The sequence below is a fragment of the Coregonus clupeaformis genome, chromosome 20 (assembly GCF_020615455.1).
Source record: "Coregonus clupeaformis isolate EN_2021a chromosome 20, ASM2061545v1, whole genome shotgun sequence".
Classification (NCBI taxonomy): domain Eukaryota; kingdom Metazoa; phylum Chordata; class Actinopteri; order Salmoniformes; family Salmonidae; genus Coregonus; species Coregonus clupeaformis.
In genome coordinates this window covers 51,901,382-51,919,803 of record NC_059211.1, presented here as the reverse complement: position 1 = coordinate 51,919,803, position 18,422 = coordinate 51,901,382, and the positions used below count along the sequence as shown (strand labels likewise).

Here is an 18,422-nt window from a genome sequence, read left to right as displayed (position 1 = left end):
ATCCAAAGCGTAATTAATAACTTCACCATGCTCAAAGGGTTATTATTTTTTACCCATATAAGTGCCCTTCTTTGCGAGGCATTGGGAAACCTCCCTGGTTTTGTGGTTGAATCTGTGTTTGAAATTCACTGCTCGACTGAGGGACCATACACATAATTGTATGTGTGGGGTACAGAGATTAAGTAGTCATTAGAAAATTATGTTAAAGACTATTATTGCACACAGAGTGAGTCCATGCAACTTATTATGTGACTTCTTTAGCACATTTTTACTCCTGAACGTATTTAGGCTTGCCATAACAAAGGGGTTGAATAGTTATTGACGCAACACATTTAAGCTTTTCATTTTAAATACATTTGTAAACATTTTGAAAAACATAATTCCACTTTGACATTATGGGGTATTGTGTGTAGACCAGTGACAAAAAAATCTCAATTTAATCCATTTTAAATTCAGGCTTTAACACAACAACATTTTGAAAAAGTAAAGGGATGTGAATACTTTATGAAGGCATTCACATCAGTTGTGTTCCTCCATTGTATTCACCTTTCCTTATTTTTATTGTGGATTGTTTTTCTGTGCTCCAAAACTATGAGCAAACCAACCTTTGTATTGAACACATGGAATTGGATCGTGATGATACCGATGAATGAATGCTGCACACAATGTGCTTATTTTCAAATTAAAAACATTATCAGAAATAATATTAGATTTTATGTGTATGAAATCGTTTGGTTAAATATGCATAAAAGGAGAGTAATTGCCCATAATACTGCACCTTTGGAAAGTTGTAAATCCAATTTTGATCATCATGATTTAGTGACTGGAAAGAAAATGTGTTGATCTACTGAGATTTTTAAAACATAGACTAACTTTCTGTTTTGTCTGCGTGGACTCAAGAGGTAAGTATGGTTGTGTTCATCTTTTTGCAGGCAGTTCTGTTCTTTTGATGAATGTATTTGCAATTTTGATGGTATGATATAGTTTTGATGAATGTATTTATGTTTTGAGAAGGCAACTAACATTTTGAAAATGCATTGAATGAATAAGATCATTTTATTTATGGATTTAAATCATGGTTAACACCGTCATACCCACATGAAAAATAATATAGTTTACTATTGAATACTACAGTACTTTCTATAGAATTGTCACATCTACTCCCGATCCTCCCCTCCGGCGTTCGACGTCACCGGTATTCTAACCACTGGTCCTGGGATCCATCATTACGCACACCTGGCATCAATCATTACGCGAACCTGCACGTCATCATGAGGCACACATGGACTCCATTACCTCACTTATTACCTCCCCTATACAGTTAATAATAACAATAATATGCCATTTAGCAGACGCTTTTATCCAAAGCGACTTACAGTCATGCGTGCATACATTTTTTGTGTATGGGTGGTCCCGGGGATCGAACCCACTACCTTGGCATTACAAGCGCCGTGCTCTACCAGCTGAGCTACAGAGGACCACACAGTTGAAGTCGGAAGTTTACATACAACTTAGCCAAATACATTTGACCTCCGTTTTTCACAATTCCTGACATTTAATCCTAGTAAAAATTCCCTGTCTAAGGTCAGTTAGGATCACCACTTTATTTTAAGAATGTGAAATGTCAGAATAATAGTAGAGAGAATGATTTATTTCAGCCTTTATTTCTTTCATCACATTCCCAGTGGGTCAGAAGTTTACATACACTCAATTAGTATTTGGTAGCATTGCCTTTAAATTGTTTAACTTGGGTCAAACGTTTCGGGTAGCCTTCCACAAGCTTCCACACAATAAGTTGGGTGAATTTTGGCCCATTCCTCCTGACAGAGAGGGTGTAACTGAATCAGGTTTGTAGGCCTCCTTGCTTGCACACACTTTTCCAGTTCTGCCCACACATTTTTCTATAGGATTGAGGTCAGGGCTTTGTGATGGCCACTCCAATACCTTGAGTTTGTTGTCCTTAAGCCATTTTGCCACAACTTTGGAAGTATGCTTGGGGTCATTGTCCATTTGTAAGACCAATTTGCGACCAAGCTTTAATTTCCTGACTGATGTCTTGAGATGTTGCTTCAATATATCCACATAATTTTCCTTCTCATGATGCCATCTATTTTGTGAAGTGCACCAGTCCCTCCTGCAGCAAAGCACCCCCACAGCATGATGCTGCCACCCCCGTGCTTCACGGTTGGGATGGTGTTCTTCGGCTTGCAAGCATTCCCCATTTTCCTCCAAACATAACAATGGTCATTATGGCCAAACAGTTATATTTTTGTTTCATCAGACCAGAACACATTTCTCCAAAAAGTACGCTCTTTGTCCCCATGTGCAGTTGCAAACCGTTGTCTGTTCTGCGGTTTTGGAGCAGTGGCTTCTTCCTTGCTGAGCGGCCTTTCAGGTTATGTCGATATAGGACTCATTTTACTGTGGATATAGATACTTTTGTACCTGTTTCCTCCAGCATCTTCACAAGGTCCTTTGCTGTTGTTCTGGGATTGATTTGCACTTTTCGCACCAAAGTAGGTCTCTAGGAGACAGAACGCGTTTCCTTCCTGAGTGGTATGACGGCTGCATGGTCCCATGGTGTTTATACTTGCGTACTGTTGTTTGTACAGATGAACGTGGTACCTTCAGGCATTGGGAAATTGCTCCCAAGGATGAACCAGACTTGTGGAGGTCTACAATTTTGTTTCTGAGGTCTTGGCTGATTTCTTTTGATTTTCCCATGATGTCAAGCAAAGAGGCACTGCGTTTGAAGGTAGGCCTTGAAATACATCCACAGGTACACCTCCAATTGACTCAAATGATGTCAATTAGCCAATCAGAAGCTTCTAAAGCCATGACATCATTTTCTGGAATTTCCCAAGCTGTTTAAAGGCACAGTCAACTTAGTGTATGTAAACTTCTGACCCACTGGAATTGTGATACAGTGAATTATAAGTGAAATAATCTGTCTGTAAACAATTGTTGGAAAAATTACTTGTGTCATGCACAAAGTAGATGTCCTAACCGACTAGCCAAAACTATAGTTTGTTACCAAGAAATTTGTGGAGTGATTGAAAAACGAGTTTGAATGACTCCAACCTAAGTGTATGTAAACTTCCGACTTCAACTGTATCTGGCACTCCCTTAGGTTCCCCAGTCAGTATTATTCCTGTGGTTATGCTTAGACGCTACTGCTATGTTGTCTCGTTCCATGTTTGTTGTTTAATTAAACGTTTCACCTGCACCTGCTTCTCAACTCACAGCATCTTCGTTACAGAATACAGACTTCAACAATGGAAGCAGCAGGAGAACAAAATATCTCTCAGACGGTCGACGGGCAGGGATGCCTTTTACATCAACACCAGGACCAGCTGGCACAACTGGGGACGGCTTTGCGAGAGGTTCTTCACAGTGTGCAAGTCTCGGACATACCCGGGAGGCGTTGCCGTCAACTAGCGGAGGATACTCTACAGCCAGTCGACCCAGCGAGCCAGCACAACAGCCCATTCAGCAACCAGCTCAGATCAGCGATGCCCGTTTGTCCCTCCCGGATAAATATGACGGCAATCCATCTAAATGCCGTGACTTCCTACTTCAGTGCTCCCTCTACTTTACGCACCAGATGGGAGCTCCCACCACCGAGAGGTCTAAGGTTGCCACAGTTATTTCTCTGCTGACTGGGCGGGCATTGGAATGGGCCACGGCCGTCTGGGATAGAGGAGAGGAGGAGCTAGATTCATATGAGGGGTTCATGGCTCTGTTCAAATGCATCTTCGATCATCCCCCGGAGGGCAGAGAGGGGGATGAGCGCTTACTCCAATTACGGCAGAAGGTGAGCTGAGTACGCGCTCACCTTCCAGACAGTAGCAGTATCCAGCGGATGGAACGAGCCGGAGCTTCGTACGCTATTCAGAAGAGGTCTGTGCGAGGAGGTCCAGACGGAATTAGCCTGTCGAGACGACAACCTCTCCTTGGACGCACTCATTGCGAGGGCCATCCGTCTGGATAACCTACTTCGGGAGCGTTGGTACTCTCATCGCTGTTCAAGAGACAAAGTGGAGTCGCAATTCAATTGCTCAGACACGAGACGTATGTGGCAGGGTCTACAGACAATCATGGACTGCAAAAGGAAAACCAGCCACGTCGCCGACACTGACGTCTCGCTTCCAGACAAGCTAAACACTTTCTTTGCCCGCTTTGAGGACAACACCGTGCCCCCGACGAGGCCCACTACCGAGGACTGTGCCTCTCCTTCTCCGTGGCCGACATGAGTAAGACATTTAAGCATGTTAAACCCTGCAAGGCTGCCGGCCCAGACGGCATCCCTAGCCGCGTCCTTAGAGCATGCGCAGACCAGCTGGCTGGTGTGTTTACGGACATATTCAATCTCTCCCTTTCCCAGTCTGCTGTTCCCATATGCTTCAAGATGGCCACTATTGTTCCTGTACCCAAGAAAGCAAAGGTAACTGAACTAAATTACTATCGCCCCGTAGCACTCACCTCTGTCATCATGAAGTGCTTTGAGAGACTAGTCAAGGATCATATCACCTCTGCCTTACCTGTCACCCTAGACCCACTTCAATTTGCTTACCGCCCCAATAGACCCACAGACGATGCAATCGCCATCACACTGCACACTGCCCTATCCCATCTGGACAAGAGGAATACCTATGTAAGAATGCTGTTCATTGACTATACCTCAGCATTCAACACCATAGTACCCTCCAAGCTCATCATTAAGCTCGAGGCCCTGGGTCTGAACCCCGCCCTGTGCAACTGGGTCCTGGACTTCCTGACGGGCCGCACCCAGGTGGTGAAGGTAGGAAACAACATCTCCACTTCGCTGATCCTCAACACTGGGGCCCCACAAGGGTGCGTGCCCTGTACTCCCTGTTCACCCATGACTGCGTGGCCAAGCATGCCTCCAACTCAATCATCAAGTTACGTCCATGTATTGATTACAGAGGACTCAATGAAATCACCACAAAGTACCGTTACCCTCTCCCGTTGGTGCCGGCAGCCATCGAACAGCTCCGTGGGGCCCGGTTCTTTACCAAACTGGACCTGCGGAGTGCATACAATATCATCCGCATCCAGGAGGAGAATGAGTGGAAGACCTGCGTTTAGCATGATGTCTGGTCACTACGAGTACTTGGTGATGCCTTTTGGTTTAGCCAATGCTCCGTCAGTGTTCCAGGCATTCGTTAACGAGGTGTTCAGGGACATGCTCGGACGCCAGGTGGTCGTGTGTATCGATGACATCCTGGTCTACTCGGCTACCCTGGAGGATCACATCACTCACGTTTGAGCAGTCCTGGAACACCTCCTGGCAAACCACCTGTTTGTCAAGGCTGAGAGGTGCCGATTTCATCAGAAGGCTGTCTCCTTCTTAGGCTACCAAATCAGCCCGCAGGGAGAGAGGATGGATGACAAGAAGGTAGATGCGGTAAGGTCATGGCCAGTCCCGACAACCATAAAGGGGTTACAACGGTTTTTGGGGTTTGCCAGCTTCTACCGCCGTTTCATCAGGAACTTCAGCTCCGTTGCAGCCCGTCTCATCTCTCTCCTCAACGGTTGTCCCCGTAGGTTGATGTGGAGCCCATTAGCCGACGAGGCCTTCCATCTACTCAAGGGACGCCCCATTGCTCAAACACCCAGATCCCACGATATCCTTTGTGGTGGAGGTGGGTCAACGACAGGGTAATCCATAGAAATTGTATCTGTGTGCATATTACTCTAGGAAACTGTCCACTGCAGAGAGGAATTATGACATCAGTGATCAAGAGCTCCTGGCGGTGAAGTTGGCATTAGAGGAGTGGAGACACTGGCTGGAGGGCGCCAAGTAACCATTCGTCATCCTCACCGACCATCGGAACCTGGAGTACATACGGACAGCGAGGAGGCTGAATTCATGCCAAGCAAGGTGGGCCCTTTTCTTCACAAGGTTCGACTTCACGCTGACCTATCGCCCAGGTTCAAAGAACACCAAGGCAGATGACCCGTCTACGATTCGGGAGAGGGTCCTGTCCTAAGTAAGGTGGGGGGGTACTGTCACATATATTGCCGGTATACTAACCACTGGTCCTGGGATCCATCATTACGCGCACCTGCACGTCATCATGAGGCACACCTGGACTCCATTAACTCACTTATTACCTCCCCTATATCTGGCACTCCCTTAGGTTCATTCCCCAGTCAGTATTATTCCTGTGGTTATGCTTAGACGCTACTGCTATGTTGTCTCGTTCCATGTTTGTTGTTTTATTAAACGTTTCACCTGCACCTGCTTCTCGACTCACAGCGTCTTCGTTACAGGATTTATGTAGTACACTGTAGTATACTGTAGGGAATACTATTCTACACACTGTATTGATATGCTAATATTTAATTTGCATATACCCTGCCCATTCCTCTCCCCTTATCCCAATTTGTCCTACCCATGAGTGAGAAACATACATGCCAAGTATATAGACCATATATTGTGTTCCCTACAGGTTATAGAAATGAGTAGAAGCTGAACCTATCCATACAACCCCCAGTCCTACCTACTTAAAAGTTATGGAAAATGTGCTCTTTTAATATTTGTCCAGTAGGTTTCCTCAAGGACAAAGCCCCCACTTCTATGTCAAAGATAATAAAACTAAAACATAATAGTAAATACTACAGTCATGTCTGCAAAAACACTACAGTAAATACTACAATATTCTACAGTAAAGTCCACAAAAACACTACAGTGAATATTATAGTATGTAAACATTGTAATACTACAGCATTTATACCATAGTTTACTATAGTATTTTTTTCATGTGGGAAAGCTCTCACAGATCTCTTCATAATATGGATTAGTCAGTCAAAGTTTTCATTATTCATGAATCCATTAAGTGCTGGCTTTGTGAATGTCTATGGGTGACCAAGTTGTCTCGTAGCAGCAGCTGACTATAAAATGCCGGTGTGGGATAATTTTGTCCTACTTTTTATAGTGAGGTTGCGTCCCAAATGTCACCCTGTTCCCTTTTTAGTACATTAACTTTGACCAGGGCCCATAGGGCTCTGGTCAAAAGTAGTGCACTATACAGGGAATAGGGTGCCTTTTGGGATGTATCAAGAGCATGCCAAGAAACCACCAATGTAACTTATGGTACCCACTCAAGGCAGAAAGCAGCAGCTCCCAAAGACCATATGGGTGAATTGGAGGAACTGTAACCCCTGGGGCTTAATGCTATATTAATGGCGTACAGAATTAAGACATCCTGCTTAAAAAATTGGATTATCTCGATCAATACACTGCAAGGTAACCTGCTACTTTCAAGGGGGTCAGAGTAGGGGTGATAATAGGCTAGTGCACTAAGCTAATGTTATCCCCCTTAGTAATGTAGTCCCCTGTAGCTCAGTTGGTAGAGCATGGCGCTTGCAATGCCAGGGTTATGGGTTCGTTTCCCACGGGTGGCCAGTATGAAAATGTATGCACTCACTAATTGTAAGTCACTCTGGATAAGAGCGTCTGCTAAATTACTAAAATGTAAACAACATATTTCTTAGTAAGTGTTATTTGGTTTGTTAGTCATTCAGCATTATTACAAGTTAATAAAAACACTAAATTACCTCTGAATTAAAACTTTGTAGTCAGCAAGATATTGGAAGGCCACTATAGAGTGATAATCAAATCGTTGCCTCCTTTACTTTGTGACAAGGTATATATGGTGGCAAGTTACTCACTGTGCTTTAATGATTTTATTTAGGTAAACCCTCGTGAACTTTGACTGCTTATTTTTGACAAATCCATCATTCATTTTGTGTCTCATGACAAGGTGCAGGGATATTTATGCATTTAACACTATATTTTTCTCAATATGAGTGATTAATATTTAATTTCAAGCTCTACAATAACTGAAAGTTCATTTTCTGATATTGCCAAACTGTGTGCATTAACGAATGACAATGACATCACCGGGGCAACATTCTCATTGAGGGGTGACATATCTCATCAAAGGATAAAATACAGCTGTCAGATTTTGCGCCTCAGGACTCACACTGAGTGACAGTATGAGAAAGTACATCTGAAACTGGGAGGGGAGGGTACATTTGAATTCATGTGGTGTTACAGCACAGCAGATGACATTGCACAAATGGCCGTGCGCATGTGGTTCATCTTCAGTCGCCCGCTGGCTCAAACAACTGTAGCCTATCTACTGACTCTATGGACACCAAAGTTATTTTGGGCATAGCTGGTGGCTTGTTTCCAGTGCCAGAAGGAGTAGCTAAGTCATTCATTTTGTGGGGGGAGCACAGAGCACATTCCTTTCAAATGCATGTTTCAACATGTGACTGTACCTACATTTTCATTGAAGCCTTTGATCACTTTAAAATTATTTCATTTGTCTTTTGGAAGCTTTGGTGCATTGTTTGACCTGAATGTAACAAATATAATTGGAAGAGTAGATTCTGTTTACGTTAAATATTTATTTTGAAACCTAGCTATTTCCTATAAACATTTGTTTTGAACCAAAACACTTCGCAAATGAACAATTAAGTTAAATGTTATACTGGCGTCCATTCAATCTCTCCCTTCTCAAAGCTTGTGGATGTTAACGTCATTTGGAAGTGGGGGCTATGCATGTTCCCTAGGGGAAAATGGCAACTTGAAGTCTGCAAGTTTTGATGACAAGATGCAAGATGAACTTCCTCAAATTACTTTCGGTGACCCAACTCTTCCTCTACATTAGACAATGTAGACAATTAGACAATGTAGTTTCCCCCACAAGTTTCATCATTATGAAGCAAAACACAAAGTACCCACAATAGAGGGTAAAGGGAAGTTGTAAAATGTGTGTGGTTTAACATGCTTACTCACCTTATCCCAAAGCTGAGTTCTCCTCTGCTCCCCTGTTTTTTCATGTAATGTGGATGGGCTAACACATGGTGGTGCTTGAGTGTTATTTTACATACTCAACATATCAATAATGACATTTAATGATGATGACAGTGCCTTGTAGTGTATGGTTCACTTACAGTACAATAAGTGATGATTAACTGAAATACTGTTTTTCATTGTATTTTTGTATTATCATTGTATTTCACAATTTCTAGTCCTCTGATTCACTGTATGTAAGTGAACCTGTGTGTATCAGGTTCAGTAAAGTCAAAATATCAGCCAAAAAGCAATCCTAATTCATGGTAACACTAATGAGTCATGGTGTATAATATGAAGAAGACATATGGTGATTTTAATTTCCTTAATCTCTGACAGGAGTAGTTACTGCCCACTCAAAATAAGTATTGCGTAAGGCGTTATAGGATGTGTAGGCTACCCGTCGGCCATGAATCGGTTGAATCACCATTATTTACCCTCCTTGTTTTCCTCCTTACTTCTACTGATGTTGCATTCATTTGGTAGTTGGTTGAATTTGTAAAAAGTATACTGACTTGACACCCTCAGCAAGGTTTGAATGTGTCAAGTAAGTCGGTATACAATGAGGTCCATTGAAAAACAAACACGTCTACAGTATTCATGTATTGAGTTGTATGACCTGACACCTTCAGAATGTGTTTTATGAACATACTTTTTTTTGTGTGTAAGAAAGAGGTATTTTTCTTCTGTTGTGTTACAAGGGCAGAGTTACTCTGCTGTTCTATGGAGATAGTTACAAATCATCGCCAGCTGCCTTCCCCCCATGAATTATGGATCGCAGTTACAGTGTGTGTGTGTGTAGCATGCTTGTTCCAATGGGTCCCAGGGTGTCCCAGCCACCCTGCCCCTGTGTTTAAATGATTGGCCTACCTTTCAGATAGATACTGATCCCCACCTGATAGCATCTAGACTAGAACACTACTTAGCACCCATTCTTGTTCCACATCCACTTGTTTTTGACACAATAGTGTTACAAGCGTGGCAAGCAACCCTGGACAACACCTGTGATGTTCGTGTACACAAAGTAAATTAACAAGCCCCAGGTTCACATATTTTTCTCACACTGGATTCCTATCTTATTACTAAGAACAGGTACACCACACCACCTAATACTGTTTCCCACTGCAAGGCACTAGTATATATAGTCATAGTGAGAGTGGTGTCATTACCTAAGACAGAATAACATTATTCGCAAACGTATTATATCAGCAATGTAATTTGGTGACATTTACTATGATAGTGTAACATGTTGGCATTCAAAGTATGACATATGCCCACTGAAAAAGGAAAACACATTCACTAAAGGAAGATATGGGGAGGAACATAGAGATAAGATTGTTTTATCTCTATGAGAAATATGGCTCATTACTAACATGGAGTAACACTGTCCTTTTGTGTGTTAGGAATGCACATGACGCGTGTGACACACAATACAATGAAAAACATCACTGCAATAAACAGGTTAAAGGACATTTCGTGTCCCAGAGATACGTGACCCTTTTGTTAGGTCCTCTGACTTGACAAAAAGGACTATCAGGGGAAAAGGAGATTAGAATGAAGCTGCGTTCTTCCTGTCTTGATTCACCTAACACTGTGGCTGATGAAAAATGTATAAGTGTCAATACCAGACATCACCCCAGTGGTTTGAAATGGAACCCTGTTGGAGGTGATACATGACCTTATTTTGTCGTTAACAGCTGTCAACTCTGAAACTAAATATAGACTGGTTACCCATTTTCTTGTTTGTTTGTTCTATGAGGCTACAAACACTTTGGGTCATTGAAAGGAACTAGCTATAGTATAGATAATTAGCTATTATCACTAATGTGTCCTGCTGTAGGCTTACAATGTTTCATAACACCTTTATTATAACGTAACAGTAGGTGGATACAGCAAGTTCAACATTTTACAAAAATGCTATCAGTAGCAAAGACCAAGCATAAAAAACAAGCAAAAAACCATGTACCTTTCATTACATTTTACATTTCTGGTTTGTTTAATAAAATGTGGTAGTTTAATTGAGAAAATTATAAAAGTAAAAAATAGTAAAATTAAAAATTTTCCTCGAATTACTGAAGTCTGTAAAATTATCAACCTATAAACCATACAGTAAATAGAAGGAAAGAAATTAAGTGTTACATAATTTTTGTAACTGTAATAAGTGATTTGCTTCTAGATTTGCCTTCGTAGGGTTAGTCCTCCGAGAGGGATCTGGTTCTGCATCCCAATTCTCTACCCACCTACCCTAAGTGTGCATATGTTCACTTCCCTTCATGGATTTAAAAAGAAAGGGCATGTAGGCCTATGATGGCAATTCCCTCTAGTCTAAACCATGCTTAAACCAATAATTTGCTTTTGAATATGTAGGGAAGAGTGCACGCTTTGGGAGAATGATAGAGGATTGGTTTCCAATGGTAGACTTAAGACCTTCTCCTCTTCGACTGAGGCCTTTAGCATTGTTCTAGTTTAGAAGGACTTCCACCTGATGGCCGAAAAGATGGTGTGGATGAAGTAGAGGAGTGTGGCCACGTAAGAGAACACCTGGGAGAGTAAGAACATATATCAGCTACAATCGGGGGTGATACTGCACAGATAAAGATATTGTAGCAAATTCAGGGGGTATCCCCGACTGGGACTCCAAGTCTGGTCCAGTGACTGTCAACCCAACACCTAGCCATTAGGTCAAGAGATCCATACTCCTTGACAAGGTCACTAGGTGATTAATTGAAATCGCAACAATATCTTCCACCTTTGGATGGGTAACAAACACACAATGAACAGGCACAAGTTTGGGGTACTCAGTACATAATCTAGCCTACAGTTGAATGCCCACAACCCCTACTTAATAAGCAAGAGTACCAAAATGAGTTCAAGCAGTTTAGGAGTGAACAATTCTAGTTAAATATTACCGTATGTAATAGGAAATTATTCTGTGGTCGAATCTGTAACTAATTGAAGAGGATGAAATGCTTTCAATCATTCCTATTACTTTGGGATTGAGGCCTCCTAATGCATTGAGTAAGATATACACTGAGTGTACAAAACATTAAGAACAAAACTGTTCTTTCCATGACATCGACTGACCAGGTGAAAGCTATGATCCCTTATTGATGTCACTTGTTAAATCCACTTCAATCAGTGTAGATGAAGGGGAGGAGACAGGTTAAAGAAGGATTTTTAAGCCTTGAAATGATTGAGACATGGTTTGTGTATGTGTGCCATTCAGAGGGTGAATGGGCAAGACAAAATATTTGTGTCTTTGAACGGGGTAGTAGGTGCTAGGTGTGCCGGTTTGTGTCAAGAACTGCAACGCTGCTGGATTTTTCACACTCAACAGTTTCCCGTGTGTATCAAGAATGGTCCACCACCCAACGGACATCCAGCCAACTTGACACAACTGTGGGAAGCATTGGAGTCAACATGGGCCAGCATCCCTGTGGAACGCTTTCGACACCTTGTAGAGTCCACGCCCCGACGAATTGAGGCTATTCTGAGGGCAAAAAGGGGTGCAACTCAATATTAGGAAGGTGTTCTTAATGTTTTGTCCACTTAGTGTACATAACCAATGGTGTGGATTATGGACTCAACTCGAACCCAGACCACTTTTGAGTTGTGAAAACATCTGACAAATTTTGATTTAGGGACATAACACTCCAAAATCTAGAGACGTTTTCAGACGTCAAAAGAATCCACCCCACATACCATCAGTTGTGTTGATCCAGCTATATGCCTCAAACTAATATGAATGGTGGGAAAATAAGCACAGAATAAAACCTAGAAATTATATGGTGCTTTTTTCCCATTCATTTTGGATTGAGGCATGTAGCTTGATCTACACAACAGATGGCCTGGGAGTCTGGGACCAGGGGTGTAGTGTTGCCAGAGCACGTGGGAGCGGCGCTCCCTCACATTTTTCGATTTGAGAATACACGGAGCAGGTAAATCTATTTCTGGAAAATGTATTCTGATAAATTCTAAATCAATTATATTTAATTACCACTAAAACTGTCATTCTATAGTTTTTCATGTAAACCAAATAAATATGTATAGCAGCCTAGAGGTAAGTAAATGGTGGTTTCTTCCCTGTCTTCTCTCTGGTGGTGGCGAGAATGATGAAGAACTGTAGGCTACGTCTGTGCACTGGAGAGGCCCATCGGAGGCTTGACCACTTTGGCCAATCAGACTGTTAAAAGAAAATATGCAGCTTGGCAGAGTGTGAGAGGGGGTTTAGCCAAATGAAACTTAGCACACCAACAAGCTCTAGGTCCAAATTCATCGTGTGTCTGCCTTGACGTTCACCAAACTCCACAGACCCCCTCTTGTGCAGTGGAACCTAGAACAATATGTGACTACTTGGTTACGGTGACACTGTTCTGCCGAGGACACCCAAACCAGAGTGGCCACCGCAAAGCCCAAGCAGCCTGACCCTCTCTGGAAGTTGCTGCAGCCCTGCTTGGGATATTTAGCCTATAGGCTATTGGTTGAGACGCAGTGCCCGTTCTAGCTTGGTATGTCAGGGTGGGCAATTGGGCCAAGTTGGAGGTAATAATGTATTTATATTATAGTTTATTGAGATGCATGAATACACCACACCAAAAGCTTGATTTAATAGCTTTTTTCAAACGAATTTCCTGCAATTCTACGTAGTAATGATTTGACTTGGTCAATTGATTTGATAGCATGTTTAATCTATGAAAATAAATTATCTGTTTTCTTTTATTATGTTATAGAGTATATTGTAACCATGTGTTCAAGATAATCAAATCAAAGTTTATTTATGATACAGCGTAGCGTAAGCTACACAATACAATGAAATGCCTACTCGCAACTAAAGCTCTTCTAGCAAGCAGTGCAATGACATTAAGCTATATGTATTTGTATTTACATTAGGCTATAGTCCACAAATAGCTATACCACGTAGTCCTTGGGCTTTTAGGCTATAATGTAAATGATTGTTGTTTGTTCCTGAACTGGCCGAATGGCAGAGCTATCCTTCAGCTATCCTTCAACACCACAAGTTAGTTCAACTTCTTTAACATCATTGTGCGATCCTGGCATTGTCCTTTAGGCAGGATATATGCTTTGATTGAAACAAAATACAAAAAAGGCTAATTGTTTGTTAACACCATCTGCTCTAATTCGCTCACGAAACAGTAAGAAGATCTAAATACATATTCCCATTAAACTGATTGAGATTAATCAAATGATTGGCTTGCAGATGCAGTTTGAACATTTCATCGGTAAAAAGTAAAGAATTGTCATTCAAGATTGACAGTGATGATGGCCTATTTTGAAAACAGGTAGGCCTATACCTAACTTGGTGGTTGAGGGTATTAAACATATAACATGTTCGTGAGACAATATGTGTGGGCATAGGCAGAGATTGCAATTGGAGGATGCATTTTATGCATATTCGTTAATGATAGGCTATTCAATAGGTTACATCTGTCAGTACAAAAGGAAATGATGACGTCATTTACATTTTTTGGATGCTCCCTCACCCCCCAAAAAATAGCACTACACCACTGTCTGGGATGTGGACTTATCTCAAAGTAAGACCACTTTTGAGGTCTGAAAACACCTGACACACTTGGATTTGGGAGTGTAATTTCCCTTTAACATGAAAAGTAATGTATTGAAATTGAAATGGATGATATTTGATACTAAGCTGTACAGGACATGTTACAGTGGGAAAGACGTGAACATTTTAGATTGTTTTTGGCATCCCTATATATTTCCTAAGATTTGCTGTTATGGAAGACTTACCACTGCAGAAATGTCAAGTCGATAGTTATAGAGGGTTCCAGCTTTGATATCCAGGGTCACTTTGGCGAGAGCAACAGAGGCGCTGAGGTAGAAGAAAGCTGCCAGGCCGTGGTATGCAAAATCCTGAGTGAGATAGAAAGGGAAGGATGAGGAAATGATTTTCCCTGCGTTTGATTGGATCATGGAAAATGATCTGGGGTGAAACTTAACCAACAATGCAGTGTGACTGCTTTTTAGAGCCAGATGATTATCTTACAGCTAAGAGCACAGGCATGAGAGTGAAGTCTGCTTAAGGCGGCGCTTCATTTCCTTTCCCTAGACCAGTGTTTCCCAATCCATTCCTGGCCGGCCTCCATGGTGTGCACATTTTAGTTCTAGCCCAGCACTAGCACACCTGATTCAACTAATTAAATAATCACCACCCCCTTGATTAGTTGAATTAGGTGTGTTAGTGTGGAAATTAAAATGGGTACACCCTGGGGAGTCCGCTAGGAATGGATTGGGAAACACTAACTTATGAGATCTAGTATTTTCTGAAGAAGTACACTTTTCTTCATCAATACATACATATCTTTATTTTCAGTGGTGATGATGGGTATTGAATATAGTGGACCTCCTCCAAAGAGAGCCATCATAATAACTTTGATTTCATACTCAAGTGCTTCTGGTGCTTTTCCTTCTCTTTCTAGGTCTAGTACGCCAACTATCATGTAATTCATATTAAGTGCAGATTATTTCTCAATTTTGACAAAGCCAGATTCCTGGCTAATTCATTGTGAAAAGTTCCCAGGATTGCCCCCTCAATATGACTTGATTTTTAAAATTAAATATACATGCAATATGACTATTTGTGTGTGTTCCTTGAACTTATCCTTCGTCTGGTTGGTCTATAAACAAAATCGTTCCATGTTGCTTACGTCCCCCCCAAAAAAACTCACAGCGGCTGCCCATCTCCCGCTGTTGCGATGCACTCCGAAGGCGAAGATGCACATCCAGATGAAGGTCATGGTGAAACAGAAGACTGACACGAACATCACCCAGCCCTGTGGGTTGGCGGGCACCACCAGTGTACATGCCACCAGGATCCATACTAGACCTCCAAAGATCTGAAACACAGCATTGGAGTAGAGTAAATGGTTTTATGGTCCATTCAATTAACATTTAAACGAGAAGTAAATTGTTCCACTCAATTAGATTTGCACCTATGGTAATACTGAAAAAACTAAATGTGAATTTCAAATATACAGCACATCCCAAAATAATAGTGGGGAATCCCCTACAGCCAGGGTAAGTGGAAAAATCATGTTAGGTTGTATTTTCAGTGGAACATCCCATTTAGCCAGTGGCCTTGGTAGTAAGGGATACAGTGTATTCCTACAATTATTTTGTTTAATTGGTTTGAAAATGTTGGAGTCTACAGCTTCTGGTGGTTTTTTAGGGCCTGAAATATTAAAGGAATACCTTGCAGATGTTTGACACCCTAGGAACATTCACTTGAACTAATTTGGTGTTGTCAGTGAGTTTGGGGAGAAAACAAAGTTGACATTCCTCAAGCTAAAATGACTACTATAATATCACTTATTTAATTGTTGTAATCAATTATATAACATAGTGAATTAGACAGACTATCATTTACCAGACCTACCTTAGAAAACCAACAATGGCCTGTCCTTCCCTCATCCCTATGACATCAGGTTTATGAAATGTACAATTAGTTGTTTTTCATAATATCACACCCTTTCTATTATGTCACCCTGACAAGCTCCAGCAATCAATCTGTTGCCTGGTAATGAAAAAGAAGGGTGTGTCTGCATGTTTGTGTCAGAATCCACCTGCCAGGGAACAGCTTATCTTGGAATTAATGCATAGCTTGCGTGCAGGCCAAGTAACTACTAATGTTTATTTGTCTTGTTCATGTAGACTATCTTGTCAGTAGCCTAGGTACCAGTCTGATTGTGCCATCATGCCACTCCTATGACAAGGAGTTGACATGACAGCACAGACAGATCTGTGACCAGGCTATCTTATCAGGGCCAGGCAATGGTAAAGATAGGTATACAACATTCCACCAGTGGTCTGAGATATCAGCATGAATGTGGATACTTGAGGTGATTGTGAAATGTCAGGTAGTTTATCATGGAGAAACACAAACTAATACCAGGACATCTTGAAATCTTCACACATTTTCTAAACTAGATGTGATGGTTTGGTACAAGTACTACTCAGTCATAACAACTGCAAGGCGCACAATTCTTCTGAAAACAACCTGCATTTTACATTATATCAAATAAGTGTTTTAACTGAATGATGACTAGTAGAAAATGCACCCTATACAGTCCTTACAAAACGGCTATGCTCCTCCCCAAATCATGTACTACATTTACACAGGCAGCCCAATTCTGATCTTTTTTTCACTCGTTGGTCTTTTGACCAATCAGATCAGCTCTGAAAAATATCTGATGTGATTGGTCAAAAGACCAATTAGTGGGAAAAAATATCAGAATTGTGCTGTCTGTGTAGACGCAGCCAAACTGGGAAAATTGGTTTGATCAACTTTGTTTCCATTTCATTTAAATGAAATGAAGGCAACGTGGAATAGACATCTGTGCCCAGTGGGTAGAGGCTATATTTTGTTGCAAATTGGAACACACATAAAAGGTTCTAGAGGTGCAAGACCATGGGAAGTGCGTCAATTGACATCATTAAAAATACTATCACGTTTGTGTACAATATATGCCAAGCAAAAACAGTAAGTAACTGTAACTCACAAGCTCCGGTAGGTAGAGAATGTCTGGAATAGTTGTGCATATTCCTAATCCACTGGGCAAATTTCCCATAGTCTCTGTAGTTGATGCCATGGTTGCTCTCGTTCAGTTTCGCAGACCTCGAATGTAGTAATGGTAGAACAGGTGCAGGTGCTCGTCTTAAGAGAGGCGCAGACTTGAAAAACCTGCTTTCCCATCCTGATACCTAACTGACACACCTGACCAAATAAAGACCCGTTTTGTAGTTTGCATTCACGTGAATTGTAGGCTAACCTACTCAATTGGTCATATCAATGATATATTCAAGAAGTTTGTCTGAACTTGTGGAACCCGCGCTATACATTTTCTTTTACAAGGTTGACTCATTCGTCACAAAAACGGTGGACAAATCAACACGAGTGAGCAACAAGTGATCAACTCCTAATTTTTTAACTAGAGATCGAAAAAAAATGGAGTTTTACAATAGATGCTTTAGTCATTATGTGTGAGAATGAGACAATTGTCCTAAAAAAAAGTTGTTAAAATGCCTGATCTATTTAGTCAGTTATCCACAGAAAGGCATAATTATTGTCTATAAAACGGGTAGTTCCTGAAAAACTATATTCCGTTCTATTCAGACTTTTTCCAATATAATAGAATACAATCGCTTTATTTTTCTCAGAGGGATATGTGGTCCGGTTTGTCTACTAGTACAATTAAGATAAATTAAATTGCAGTTTGTCAATTTATCATGCTATAACTGCCAAAATAAAGGAAATACCAACATAACGTTTCTTAATAGAGCGTTGGGCCACCAGGAGCCACCAGAACAGCTTAAATGCGCCCTGGCATAGATTCAAGTGTCTGGAACTCTATTGGAGGGATGCGACACCATACTTTCACGAGAAATTCCATCATTTTGTGTATTTGATGGTGGTAGAAAACGCTGTCTCATGCGCAGCTCCAGAATCTCCCATAAATGTTCAATTGGGTTGAGATCTGGTGACTCACACACACACACA

General features: G+C 41.4%; 1 protein-coding gene and 1 non-coding gene across 2 annotated transcripts; one reads left to right on the top strand and one right to left on the bottom strand.

The window, feature by feature from the left end:
* Nucleotides 1-6,545: 6,545 nt before the first annotated feature.
* Nucleotides 6,546-6,598, top strand: LOC123481525. Its single transcript, XR_006657171.1, has one exon. It is a non-coding gene; the product is annotated as a U7 small nuclear RNA (small nuclear RNA).
* A 4,138-nt stretch (nucleotides 6,599-10,736) lies between these two features.
* LOC121573049 (myelin and lymphocyte protein-like) lies at nucleotides 10,737-17,636 on the bottom strand. The gene is made up of 4 exons (XM_045205806.1): nucleotides 17,425-17,636; nucleotides 15,595-15,762; nucleotides 14,657-14,779; nucleotides 10,737-11,431 (listed from the first exon to the last, which is right to left on the bottom strand). Exons 1-4 carry the CDS (start codon nucleotides 17,512-17,514, stop codon nucleotides 11,357-11,359), a joined length of 456 nt encoding a protein of 151 aa, XP_045061741.1. The 5' UTR covers nucleotides 17,515-17,636; the 3' UTR covers nucleotides 10,737-11,356.
* Nucleotides 17,637-18,422: the final 786 nt, after the last annotated feature.